Below are 10,824 nucleotides of genomic sequence, written 5' to 3' on the forward strand. Positions count from 1 at the left end.
GCATAGGGAGAGAGTTGTGTACAAAGGACTGGTGGAGGTTGTGACCTTTGGATTTCCCACCTCGCCTGAGTCTCTCCCCACCTCATTCCCTCAGCCACATTTCTCCTGTGCACAGCAACAAGACAGACATAAGGCTCTGTCTCCCTCTCTTCCATTCTCCATTCTTGAGAGGCTGAATGGGCACATTTCTCTGGGTAATCCTTTGCATACATCTATCCAGGGTCTCCCCACAGCCTAGCTGGCTGCCCTACTACAGGATGGCAATTTGGAAAATGTGGGATGTCCCCAGAAGATGGATCATTGCAGGCCACATGCAGATCCTGGATGAAATTAGAAAGCAATTTCCTTCCATATTCCTGTTACTCTACATAACATTAATCCATGTTAGGCCCTGTTTAGTCACTTTCAATCTTTGAACCCTCACAGCCATCGAGAAGGTACATACATTCTATTTATGAACCCATATTCCTAATCTGGACAATGACAATACAAGGAGTTCAAGCCACTTGCCCAGGGTCAGAGGGCTGGGAAGTGGTACTGCTGGGTCTGAATCCTGTCAGCTTCCCAAGGGAGAGAAGTCAGTGATGAAGCTTCTCATTGGCCTAGGTATGTTCATCCCTTTATTACTTGATATCTTTCAACAAAACCAAGCATCAGTGTCAGTCCTGGTAGCAAAACAGAGATGCAGAGGAGTATGAATAAGGAGAATTTGATAGCAACCTTCTGTCTGGAAGTTAAACTGGTTCTTTTTTCAGTAGTGCTAATCAGTTTGCTTCTCATACAAATATATCTAAGGAAATAAGAATCATTTAAAAGAAAAATGTTGAGTCCCATATTGGTGCAGGTGGTAACAGAACTGGCAGGCACCCTTCCATTTCTGTTAGGGGGACAGGGACTGTCTTGCTCATGGCTTTATATTTCTGGTGTGAATCCCTATTTTGTGGGAAGAGTGCAGGACCCTGTCGGGACCACAAGACAGTGTTCATGTGGCTGATGAGAAAGACAAAGGACACCAGGCCTGGCTCTTTTGTCTGGAGTAAAAATGTCAACTATGCTATTGTCTGAGTCCATTTGGGCTGCTATCACCAGATACCTTAGACTGAGTAACTTAAAACAGCAGAAATACATTTCTCTCCGTTCTGGAGGCATGGAAGTCCAAGGTCAAGGCACCAGCATATTTGGAGTCTTGTGAGGGCCCCGTTCCTCATGGATGGCTCTTTCTTGCTGGGTCCTCACATGGTGGAAAGGGTTAAACAAGCTCCCTCAGGCCTCCCTTATTAAGGACTAATCCTGTTCATGAGCACTTTGCCTGCATACCATAGTCACTTCCCAAATGTACCAACTCTTAAAAGCTACACAGTGAAAGTTAGATTTCAATACCTGAATATTGGAGGGACACAAGCATTCAGGCCATAGCAGCCATGAATAATAACAACAAGTAGTGGTTAATAACAACAAGTAGTGGTATAATACCGAGAGTCACATCAGAGACTCTGGACAGACCAAGACTGATGGTTCCACATGGGAATGTCCTGGCTGGTGCTGTTGAAGGTGTGTGACCCACACACATACTGGGGCCAGTCTGTGATCTGTTTCCAGTCTGAAATATACACTCTAGAACAAATGTGTAATGTAATTTTATTTTTCCTATTTTTGTCTTCCATATGTTTATTGAAATTGTCCTGTTCAATATAAAAAATGGATTTGGTGTTTTTTCTTTTTGTCATACGAATAGATTTTATCTTACCAAAGCTTAAGTCTGTGACAGATTCCTGTGGCATTATATTACCTGTCATCACGCTCTTACATTTCTATTTAAGAAACTGACCTGAGGCAGGTGCCTATTTGCTTAAGGCCCTCAGTGTGTAAGGTGATAGGACAAGGTCCCAGCACCCAGATCTCTGGATCCTCAATGCAATCCACCATCCCAGCTCAGTTGGGTGTGGAGTCCCTTATTTCCAAGGCACACAAAGAAAACCAGAGCCAGCATTAAGTCAACAATTTTATTATCATTCACATATTTCATAAAAAATAATACAGTAAGTGGGTCAGGGTTGTATGGAAAAAATTCCATGTTTGTGCAGGTCACTTTTTCTACATCTTCCAGCAGGGCCTTCCCGATATCAGATGCAGCAGCTGCACTTCTCTGATGCCCCTTTGCAGATGCAGCCCTGGGCACACTTGGCACAGCTCACGGGGCAGCAGAAGCAGCAGCCTGGGGAAGAAGGGAGAGTGAGAGGTCAGACCAGACTTGACCGGGGATTTCCCTGCCCCCAAAGAGGCCTGGCTCAAACTCTGTCCCCAGTCCCAGAGGACACTTAGTTCAGGATGGCATGCACTGTTGGAGATGGGCGATAAGCGGAGGATCTTTCGAGTGAGGGTCTTCTGTGAAAAGCTTCTTATCCACATCTGAGCCCCAGACCTGGCAGAAGGCTGGAGAGGCAGTGACTGGGGTTATCAAGGGCAAAGGAAGGCTGGCTTCCCAGAACCATACACTTAGGTGAGGAAAGTCCTTAGGTGGCATGTCTGTGCTTGGCAGGCTGGTGCACTCTCTTGGCCTTAGTTTGTCTATTTTAAGAATGAAATTTGGGAATCAATCATGTCTAAAGATCTGGCTCTGATCCTGAATCAGTTGCTAGGGAAGGGGAGATGGGAAATTGACCACTGGCCTACTCCTGCCTGCTGAGCTCTGCGTTCCTGCCTCTGACTTGGCTCAGCCCCAGATTCCTGGAGATGGCCCCACACTCACTCTTCTTGCAGGAGGTGCACTTGCACTCCTTGCACTTGCAGGAGCCAGAGCAGGTGCAGGAGCCACCTGCAAGGAAGAGGAAAAAAGCAGTGAATTTGATGCAGAAGATAACAGCAGTTGGTCAACAAATGCTCCCAACTGAGTGCATTGCCAGGCCTGATAGATAGCTCCTGTCCAACTCAGGGCACCATGAAGTCTGACCTTACTTCTATCTCTAGAGGTTAGGATGGGCTTTATGTCCTTAATCCTGAAAAGGCAATAACCCCTGACTAACTCCTGTCTCCCATCCATCCCAGGAACTGCACAGAGTACTGGAGCTCAGCCTAGCAGCCCCCGACTACCTGGGTGACACGGAGCAGGAGAATTATGAGCCTGAGTCCTCTCGCCTCTGAAATGGGAGGTATTAGAATAGGAAGGTTCTAGAGGTGATGAAGGCGCTGAGAGGAAAAGCACTAGATCAATGAAATAAATGGCTCCACTTAGCTAGAACTCAAAATACACCTCTATTCTTAGGGACGTCTATTCTGTATTGGGGAAATAGGTACCCCAAGAACCAGAAAGCCAGTATCCCTTACCAGTGGCACAGGAGCAGTTGGGGTCCATTTCGAGCCGAGGTGAGGCTGGAGAGAAGTTGAGAGGCTATAAGGCGCATATGCAAGGCGTGATGGGGCCCCACAGTCAGCGACTGCTTTTATATTCAGGGGAAGAGGGCGGGGCGCAAAGGCCCCGCCCCGCGCTTGCTCCGGCCCTGCTAAGTCCGCCCCGCCAGCGGTCCTGGACTGGGCTGTGCGCGGCGTAAGGGCCAGGTGCACAGTTCCCTGAGTTCTGCTCGGTGCAGACCGCGGGACCACCCCAACGCTTTGGCGCCCGCTCACGCGGCAGTGGCTGTCCGCCCGGGGTACGCGGCGTCCCCGAGGTCCTGGCTACCTTTCCCAGTTTCCCTGTGGTTGCCTTTCACCCTAGTCCCCGTGCATTCCAGGAACCCAGCCTTGGCGTGTTGGTAGTCTCCACCGCACCCCTCACACGGTTTTCAGCTAGACCTGTCCCGAAGTCTGTGCAGCCACAGCCTCGTGCTCCGGTCCCCGAATTGGCTGAGTGCGGAGCCGGGAGCCTGAGGTAGAGAGCGAGCTGTGTGCAGAGCACCCGCCACCGATATGACTTTCGTTTCTCCTCGCCCTCGCCTTGCCTGTACCTGTCCACACCTAGGTTCCTGGGACCCGCTCCTCTGTACACAGCAGCACGTGGAACACGGGTCGGCCTCTCTCTCGCGTCCTCTCGCCTCGCCTGAGAGGATGTGGGGGACGGTGCCTGGCTCTTTTAAACAGCCAGCTCTAGAGTGACCTACCAGAGTGAGAGATCACTCTTCACCATGGGATGGCCCCAAGCCATTCTTTAGGGATCTGTCCTCATGACCCCAAAAGCTCCCACCAGACTCCACCTGCAATATTGGAAGTCAGATCTCAACATGAGATTTGGCAGTGACAAGACATCCAAATCATAGTACCCTTGTAGGATTCAAAGAACTGAGGAGTTAAGTGTCAGCACTGTAGCCACTTTTAAGCCTCAAATCCAATGTAGATCTGAGGTTGGGCAGGAAAATCAGAAAATAAAAATGAGGGATGCAGTTTCTGTGCTACATTTGGCATGAGACTGGAAGCGATCATGTATGGTCCCCAACCATATGTTGTGGCACAGTGCAATCCCATTTTGTAGAAGTGTAAACTCAGTGAAGTAACCTGGCTGGTCTGAAAGTCTTCACAATGTTAGTGGCTCACATTTCCATCCAGAGTCTGGTCTCTAAACTCGCGGTTTAACCCTTTCCTCATTCCGTTTTTTCCAAAACACACAAAGAAGACCGGAGTAAGATTCAAGTCAAAATTATTTTATTGCCATTCACATACTTAATATAAAAAGAAATGCAGAAAATGACTCAGGGTGATATTAAAAACAACAAAAACCTCCAGGTTGTGCATGTTGCTCTATTTACATCTGGGAGCAGAGCTGTCCCCACATCAGGCACAGCAGCTGCACTTCTCCGATGCCCCTTTGCAGACGCAGCCCTGGGCACACTTGGCACAGCCCACGGGGCAGCAGGAGCAGCAGCCTGGGGAAGAAGGGGAGAGTGAGAAGTGGCAGTAGACTGGACCAGGCACCTCCCTGCCCCAATAGCAGGCCTGGTGCGAGCTCAGACGCCAGACTCAGAGGATGCTTTTTTCGTGTGGCACAGCTCTGTTCTGAAACCATAGGGGGTACAGTTGGGGATTGTGTCCCAAGAGAAAAATGCTTCCCTGCCTTATCTGAACTCAGGGCAGAAAGCATGGAGAGGGAACGACATGGCCAACAGGGGCAAAAGGAAGCCCAGTTCCCCAGAAGCAGGCACTCAGGGCCAGCCTTGAGTTCCCTCCCAACCTTAGCCACAGCCCCAGATTCCTGGAGATGGCCCCGCACTCACTCTTCTTGCAGGAGGTGCATTTGCACTCTTTGCACTTGCAGGAGCCGGCGCAGGTGCAGGAGACACCTGCAAGGAAGAGAAAAAGGCAGTGGGCAGTGAGTGAGATGCAGAAGGTACAGCAGTGGATCAATGAGTCTCCAGTGCCCCATCCTCTGTGCAGGGCCAGCCCTCAGAGCTCCTTTCCCACTCAGGGCAGAGGAACAGAGCCCCATGTCCTCTCCACTCACGCTGGGAAGGGCAAGCACCATCCTGTTTCACCCCACCAGGAAGGTTCCAGCTGCACACCCCACCCAGGAATACTGAGATTGCGAGCCACAACCTTCTGTCCTGAACCCTGAAGACTCAATGTCTCTAGCCCCCCATCCACCCTGATTGCTCAGAGCCTGGAGGAGAACACTGGGGCCCAGCCAGCGGGACCCTGACCAACTGGGTGATGTGGAGCAGGACTGCCTTGAGCCTCAGTATCCTTAACTCTGACTTAGAGGTCCAGCGGGGAGGGCAGTGCTCTCAGGGGCGTGATCAGCAAGAACGCTCCTAAGGAAGTAAACGAGGCCCCTTCTGCTCAGAACTTAAAATGCGACCTCCTCAAACCCAGAGACCCACTGTACTGGGGCTGGGAAAGGGGAATCCCAGGGCACAGAGTCGGGCTTCTCTTACCAGTGGTGCAGGAGCAGTTGGGGTCCATTTCGAGCGACGGTAAGGCTGGAGATCTCAAGCGACAAATGAGCAGACAGCCAGGCGCTGGTGAACGGCGTGGTGGAGCCCCACAGCCTGCGGCAACTTTTATGTTCACGCGAGGGGGCCGGGCGCAGAAGCCCTGCCCCTTGCTTGCACCCGCCCCGCTGTGTTTGTGCCGCCCGCAGTCCTGGGCTGGGCTGTGCGCAGCAGAAGGGCCGGGGGCACTACCCACTGAGCTCTGCTCGGGGCGTGCTGCGGGACTGCCCCTTGGGCGCCGGTTCGCGCAGGAGGGGCTGTGCCCCCGGCTGTGCGCGGTGTCCCCGAGGTCCTGGGCTCCTTTCCCAGTTTCTCCCAAGTTGCCTTCCACCCTCCTCCCCGCGCGTTCCGGGACCCCAGCTTTGGCGTCGCGGGCGTCTCCACCCCACCCCTCGCCCAGTCATTTTCAGCTGGGCCTGTCCCGGAGTCCGGGTGCAGCCCTCCTGCTCCGGTCCCCGGATCCGCTGAGTGCGGAGCGGGAAGCGGGAGGTAGCGAGCGAGTTGTGTGCAGAACACCAGCCACCGATGTGACTTTCGTTTCTCCTCGCCCTCGCCTTGCCTGTCCCTGTCCACACCGCCGTCCCTCGGACTCCCCCCCTCCGTACACAGCAACACAGGGAACACGGGTCGGCCTCTCTCTCCTGTCCATTCTCCTCGCCTGAGAGGATGTGTGGGCACATTTGTCCAGGTCCTCCTTTGCAGATAAGTCTCCATGCTCCCCACAGCCTAGCCGGCCACCCCCACTGCCGACTGGCAGTTCTGGACATGTGGGATGTCCCCAAAGAGAGATGACTTCAGATAATATGCAGACCCTGATTTAAATTAAAAAGCAAGATGCGGAAGGTGGCGGGAAGCTGTAGTCCCACCTACTTAGGAGACCGAGGCGGGAGGATCACCCGAGCCCAGGAGTTCCAGTCCTGCCTAGTCCACATAGAGAGTCAATGTCTCTAAAAAAATAAAATTAAAGGCCGGGCGCGGTGGCTCAAGCCTGTAATCCTAGCACTTTGGGAGGCCGAGACGGGCGGATCACGAGGTCAGGAGATCGAGACCATCCTGGCTAACACAGTGAAACCCCGTCTCTACTAAAAAAATACAAAAAAAAAAAAAAAAAACTAGCCGGGTGAAGTGGCCGGCGCCTGTAGTCCCAGCTACTCGGGAGGCTGAGGCAGGAGAACGGCGTGAACCCGGGAGAGGGAACTTGCAGTGAGCTGAGATCCGGCTACTGCACTCCAGCCTGGGCAACAGAGCGAGACTCCATCTCAACAAAAATAAAATAAATTAAAATTAAATTAAATTAAATTAAAAAGCAAGACATCAGTTATTTCTCTTCAGTATACCTGACTGTTGCATAACATTGCGTCTATACTATTCCCTTTTAATCTCTTTCATTCTTTGAATCCTCACAGCAATCCTAAAGGGAAATACTAGTTATGAACCCGTTTTGCTAATCCTGGGACTACAAAGGAAATGTCCAAGTAACTGACTGGTCGTCACAGAGGTAAACAGTTGTGCACTGATTTAAATCCAGCCAGCCTCTTAAAGGAAACTGTCCATGATCAAGCTTTCTTTTGGCCCAGGTATGTGGTCAACACTTCTCTATTGCTGGAAATATTCTAAACAACAAGGGCGGGCCCGGCCGCTCACACCTGTAATCCCAGCACTTAGGAAGGCCTAGACGGATGAATCAACTGAGGTCAGGAGTTGGAGACCAGCCTGGCTAACATGGCGAAACCCTGTCTCCACTAAAAATACAAAAATTATCCTGGCATGCTGGTGGTTGCCTGTAATCCCAGCTGCTCAGGAGGTTGAGGCAGGAAAATCACTTGAACCCAGGAGGCAGAGGTGGCAGCTTGGGCCATTGCACTCCAGCTGGGTGAAGAAGATGTAAGTCTGTCTCAAAAAATAGAGAAAAAAACCCCAAATAAACAACAGGAAGCTACTAGCTCTATGATGGACAGTGCCAAAAGTGATCCATAAGTGTAATACACACATACACACACACACACACACACACACACGCACTAATTTGGGGCTATCTTCCATGTGTGGGACAAGATTGACTTTCACTTTCTCTGATGGAAAAGAGTTTGATTTTCATAAAAATATGTTTATGAAAGTATTAACCATTTCAGTGTAAAATATCAACTAACAGATGATGCAGGTGGTAACAGAAAGGGCAATCATTCTTCTGTATCTGACATGAAGCACAGAGTCTTACTCATAGCTTTATAACCCTAGTGTTGATTACAATTTTGTGGGAACACTGAATGGCTCTCTCTGGACCACAGGACATGTGCTCATGTGCTAGATGAAAATAACAGGATACACAGCTGAGCACTCCAGGTCTCTGTGTGCAAATAAATAAATAAATATCTCATATGCTCCATAAAATTATTAAGAAAAGCAATAGCTAATATTGTAGAGCACCCACCCCTCACACCATTCAGAGTTGCCTATAGGCACTAAATCCTTTAATCCTATAGGCCAGAAGTTAGTATTATGCCCCTTGTACAGTGAGGAGACTGAGTCATAAACAGGTTGTGTCATGCAGCTAAAAGTAACAGAGGTGAGATTTGCACTCATGCGTGCTGACCGCAGCATCATACTCGCCCATCACCCTCTGCCACCAAGTTACATGAATGATAAGGACACGGAAAACCTAGCACAGAAGCAGCAGTAGGAAGTGCACTCTGTGGACAGTCATGCACAGCTCTGTGGCCTCTCTGGGCTTCAGTTCTCATCTGTCAAGCCAAGAGCAACGTTCCTCCATCCCAAAGAGCCTTGGTATCTTTGAACTTAGATAGGCAAGTGTGGGGAAAAGAAAGAGAGATCAGCCTGTTACTTGTCTATATAGAAAGACGTAGACATAAGAGACTCCATTTGGTTCTGTATTTGAGATGCTGTTAATCTGTGACCCCACCCCCAACCTTGTCCTTGCAAGAGACATGTGCTGTGGTGACTCAAGGCTTAATGGATATTGGGCTGTGCAGGATGTGTCTTTGTTAAACAAGTGCCTGAAGGCAGCTTGCTGGTTAAAAATCATGCCTGTCCCTGGGCAATGGAACATCTCGGTGTAAAACCCATTGTGTGCTTTGTTTACTGAGCAAGGAGAAAACCACCTTTAGGAATAAGGTGGGACTTGCTGGAGCAATGCTGCTAAAAGGTTTATGGAGATGTTTGCATATGCATCTCAAGGCACAGCATTTTCCTTGAACTTATTCAGGTCACAAAGATCTTTATCTATATGTCTTACTGCTGATTTACTCCCTTATCTTTTTGATGGTAAAGACAATTATCAATAAATACTAAGGGAACTCAGAGACTGCTGCCGGCATGGGTCCTCTGTAAGCTGAGCGCCGGTCCCCTGGGCCCTGCTTTTCTTTCTCTACACTTTGTCTCTGTGTCTTATTTCTTTTCTCAAGTCTCTTGTTCCACCTAACAAGAAACACACACAAGTGTGGAGGGGCAGGCCACCACTTCAGGCAAGATTTAGCATCCAGTGGCATCATAATCTACCAGCTGTAGCCAGGACCACAGGCCAGGTGTAGCATAGGTTCGTTCATCCCTTCATTTCTGAGCTATGTGACATTTGATATGTTACTTAACTAACCTGGAAGACAACATAAGCACTCCAGGCCCTGCATATTTGCTGTCCCAGTCTTGAGGCCTGTGGCTCTCATTCCTGAGGTCATGTGATCAGATGATATGAAGGATGGGAACGGATTTTATGTCTACTCAAAGGTAGGGGCAGCATCTTATTGAAAATCATTTTCTGTAAAAGGTCATCCACACTCCTCCTGGCAGGGTCAGCTCAGTTGCAATTCCATTCCCAGGATCCAATTCACACCAATGCTTTCAAACCCATAAGGTTTCTCTTAGCTTTGGGATTTAACAGGATTCATTTTCCAAAAAAAACAGTGTATAGAGAATGATCATAACTGCTACTATTTATTAAACCCTATCCAGGGGCCAGACCATGCTGTCATTTAATCCCTGCTTTGAGATATAATCTGATTTCTACAAACAAGGAACTGGAGGTTCAGAGAGTTTCAGTGATGCACTCAGGCCACACAGCCAGTACATGGTGAGGTGGGCTGTGAACCAGGACTGCCTGACACCAAAACCCACACCCTAGCTGCAAGCTGCCTTCTGAAATCTCCTCTTCACAGGGAAGCAGTGGGCAAGCGTGCTCTTGACCTCTAGGCCAGGAGGATCATCTTCCTCTTTGACTGAATGTCAAATAGCATTTCCTCCACATAGCCAGGGGAACTGAGTGTTGGCTTTAATTACAAGTCAGCCAGGGCCTCACTACTTCCTACTGAGCACCACTGCATCCTCCAAACTGCAGAATCCGCCGTCATTCCTGCATGGGCAGACGCGAAGTATTTCATGTGGAACCCATGATCACACACACTTCATTTTGCCAGGGACATGCTGGGCATGTCTTTCCATATTCCCAGTGACTTTACTGATTGGAAGTAGTCAAGGGCTGAAATTTGAAAGAAGGACAAATTCAGCCTGAGTTTGGGAGGAATTTCCAAAGATTCAGAGCCCAGTCACAACAGGGAGTCTGTTGCCCAGGCTGGAGTCCAGTGTCGCAGTCTTGGCTCACTGCAAACACCGCCTCTGGCGTTCAAGTGACTCTTCTGCCTCAGCCTCCCGAGTATCTGGGATTACATGCTATCATGCCCGATTAATTTTTGTATTTTTAGTAGAGATGAGGTTTCATCATGTTGGCCAGGGTGGTCTTGAACTCCTGGCCTCAAGTGTTACACACACCATGGCCTCCCAAAATGCTAGGATTAGAGGCCTGAGCCACTACAACTGGTCTAGTTTGCTATTTCTGGTCTGCAATGCACGTCATCATATGTTCAAAGTTTGTACATCTTTCATTTCCTGTTATTTATTT

The 10,824-nt window shown here is 49.6% G+C and overlaps 2 protein-coding genes across 2 annotated transcripts; both read right to left on the bottom strand.

Moving 5' to 3' along the window:
• Window positions 1-1,989: 1,989 nt before the first annotated feature.
• LOC105525395 (metallothionein-1A) lies at window positions 1,990-3,415 on the bottom strand. Its single transcript, XM_011961001.1, has 3 exons — window positions 3,325-3,415; window positions 2,750-2,815; window positions 1,990-2,215 (listed from the first exon to the last, which is right to left on the bottom strand). The coding sequence occupies exons 1-3, from the start codon at window positions 3,350-3,352 to the stop codon at window positions 2,124-2,126; spliced, it is 186 nt and encodes a 61-aa protein (XP_011816391.1). The 5' UTR covers window positions 3,353-3,415; the 3' UTR covers window positions 1,990-2,123.
• A 1,200-nt stretch (window positions 3,416-4,615) lies between these two features.
• Window positions 4,616-6,373, bottom strand: LOC105525393 (metallothionein-1E-like). Its single transcript, XM_011961000.1, has 3 exons — window positions 5,859-6,373; window positions 5,202-5,267; window positions 4,616-4,853 (listed from the first exon to the last, which is right to left on the bottom strand). The coding sequence occupies exons 1-3, from the start codon at window positions 5,884-5,886 to the stop codon at window positions 4,762-4,764; spliced, it is 186 nt and encodes a 61-aa protein (XP_011816390.1). The 5' UTR covers window positions 5,887-6,373; the 3' UTR covers window positions 4,616-4,761.
• Window positions 6,374-10,824: the final 4,451 nt, after the last annotated feature.

The sequence above is a fragment of the Colobus angolensis genome, unplaced genomic scaffold, assembly GCF_000951035.1.
Source record: "Colobus angolensis palliatus isolate OR3802 unplaced genomic scaffold, Cang.pa_1.0 Scaffold531, whole genome shotgun sequence".
NCBI classification, from domain to species: domain Eukaryota; kingdom Metazoa; phylum Chordata; class Mammalia; order Primates; family Cercopithecidae; genus Colobus; species Colobus angolensis.